The sequence below is a fragment of the Oratosquilla oratoria genome, chromosome 12 (genome assembly GCF_046742065.1).
Source record: "Oratosquilla oratoria isolate Oo_2021 chromosome 12, ASM4674206v1, whole genome shotgun sequence".
Classification (NCBI taxonomy): domain Eukaryota; kingdom Metazoa; phylum Arthropoda; class Malacostraca; order Stomatopoda; family Squillidae; genus Oratosquilla; species Oratosquilla oratoria.
This window is the reverse complement of record NC_134788.1, coordinates 51,766,136-51,768,669: the sequence shown is the minus strand read 5'-3', so window position 1 is coordinate 51,768,669 and position 2,534 is coordinate 51,766,136. Positions and strand designations below refer to the sequence as shown.

General features: G+C 39.6%; 1 protein-coding gene across 1 annotated transcript; it reads right to left on the bottom strand.

The window, feature by feature from the left end:
* Nucleotides 1-250: 250 nt before the first annotated feature.
* LOC143030385 (uncharacterized) lies at nt 251-1,733 on the bottom strand. The gene is made up of 2 exons (XM_076193533.1): nt 825-1,733; nt 251-779 (listed from the first exon to the last, which is right to left on the bottom strand). Exons 1-2 carry the CDS (start codon nt 1,731-1,733, stop codon nt 444-446), a joined length of 1,245 nt encoding a protein of 414 aa, XP_076049648.1. The 3' UTR covers nt 251-443.
* Nucleotides 1,734-2,534: the final 801 nt, after the last annotated feature.

Sequence of the window (2,534 nt, the reverse complement as noted above, 5' to 3'; positions counted from 1 at the left end):
ATGGGACAATGGAAAAGCAAGAGGACACGTAAAGAAACTCAAAAAAGATAATTACAGAAGAGATCTGTAAAAAAAAGCTTCCCACACAGAGTGATAGATACCTGGAACAAATTAGACAAAGAAACAGTGTGTGCAAACACTATTCAAAATTTTGAGAAAAATCTTGATGCTGAAAGATACAAAGACGGATCACCACAAGCATAGCTCCCTTTCCATATAATACAACTAAGTAGATACAGGCACACAGCTTTCAGGGCACAATGTTCATTGCACACATCATAATGGAATCTTTTAATGAGAGTCACTATATGGCGCTTGAGAGACCTCTTTTGTGAGAAAGCTGAATCACACTGGTCACACTGGAAAGGCTTCTCTCCTGTGTGGGTCCCAATATGTTGTGTAAGAAAACCCTTTTGTGAGAAAGCAGAATCTCAACGGTCATATTATAAAGGCTTCTCTCTTGTGTGGGTCCTCATATGATGTGTGAGAGTACCACTTTGTGTGAAAGCAGAATCACAAAGGTCACACTTGAATAGCTTCTCTCCAGTGTGGGTCATTATATGTTTTGTGAGATAAGCTTTTACTGTGAAAGCAGAGTCACACAGGGAACACTGGAAAGGCTTCTCTCCTGTGTGGTTCCTCATATGTATTGTGAGATGATTACTTTGTGAGAAAACAGAATCACAAAGGTCACATTGGAAAGGCTTCTCTCCTGTGTGGGTCCTTATATGTCTTGAGAGGTAAATCTTTTGTGAAAAATTAGAATTGCATGCATTACACTGGAAAGGCTTCTCTCCTGTATGGGTCCTCATATGCTGTGTGAGATGACTCTTTTGTGAGAAAGCAGAATCACAAAGGTTACACTGGAAAGGCTTCTCTCCTGTGTGGGTTCTCATATGTTGTCTGAGATGGCTCTTTTGTGAGAAAGAAGAACCACAAACATCACACTGGATTGGTTTCAATCCTGTGTGGGTCGTCATATGTTTTCTGAGATAAACCTTTAGTGAGAAAGCAGAATCACACAGGCCACATTGGAAAGGTTTCTCTCCTATGTGGGTCATCATATGCCCTGTGAGATAAATCTTTTGTGAGAAAGTAGAATTGCACAGGTCACATTGGAAAGGCTTCTCTCCTGTGTGGGTCCTCATATGCCGTGTGAGGTGACCCTTTCGTGAGAAAGTTACATTGCACTGGTCACACTGGAAAGGCTTTTCTCCTGTGTGGGTACTCATATGCTGTCTGAGATGACTCTTTTGTGAGAAAGAACCACCACAAACGTCACACTGAATTGGCTTCAATCCTGTGTGGGTCATCATATGTTTCGTAAGATAATCCTTTAGTGAGAAAGCAGAATCGCACAGGCCACATTGGAAAGGTTTATCTCCTGTGTGGGTCCCCATATGTCCTATGAGAGAAACCTTTCTTGAGAAAGTAGAATCGCACAGGTCACACTGGAAAGGCTTCTCTCCTGTGTGGGTCCTCATATGCTGTGTGAGGTGACCCTTTTGTGAGAAAGCAGTATCACACAGGTCACATTGGAAAGGCTTTTCTCCTGTGTGGGTTCTCATATGCTGTTTGAGATGACCCTTTAATGAGAAAGAAGAACCACAAACGTCACACTGGATTGGTTTCAATCCTGTGTGAGTTATCATATGTTTTGTGAGAGAACTCTTTTGTGAGAAAGTGGAATCGCACAGGCCACATCGGAAAGGTTTCTCTCCTGAGTGGGCCATCATATGCTCTTTGAGAGAAACCTTTTGTGAGAAAGTAGAATCACATAGGTCAAATTGGAAAGGCTTCTCACCTGTGTGCATTCTCATATGCTGTGTGAGGTGACCCTTTCATGAAAAAGCAGAATCACACAATTCACAGTGAAAAAGATTTTCTGTAGTGTAGGTCATCTCACAATATCTAAGATGACTCATGACATAGCTCTGCTGTAGATGTCCCACTGGATACTTATCATTGTATGACATGTATGTCTATCGATACTTCTTCCAAAGAAATGGTGTTATGTACCTTCATCATGAAAAAAAAAAAAAAATTATAAGACTGATATCAAAATTTTTGAAAATCTGTAATACATGGTAATAGGATAGTGGATGTTTTGTACTTAAATCTCTATGTACTGAAACACACCCTTTGTACTTGCTATTAATTACCATAAAATAGGTAGAAACACTAAAAGATATGGTGCTATGATATATTGAATCCTACTTATTAGAAATGTGCTGAAAAAATCTATATATATACATATCAGATATCATGACATATTATTTGGTAAGTAGATATGTCTATGTATCATATAATGGCCATTATCTGCACACCAGAAATTTTAGGAACATAGTACCTTAGGGCCCAGTTCTATCCCCCATATTCTTTAATCTATACAGGTATAATATACCCAAACCCCACACTTCAGAAATACAAATCACTTTCCACACAGACGAGATAATCATATGCACACAGACAGCCATACCTTGACACATTCAACACCTGTTTCACCAGACTCAAAATAGCCTTAACCAAATCCA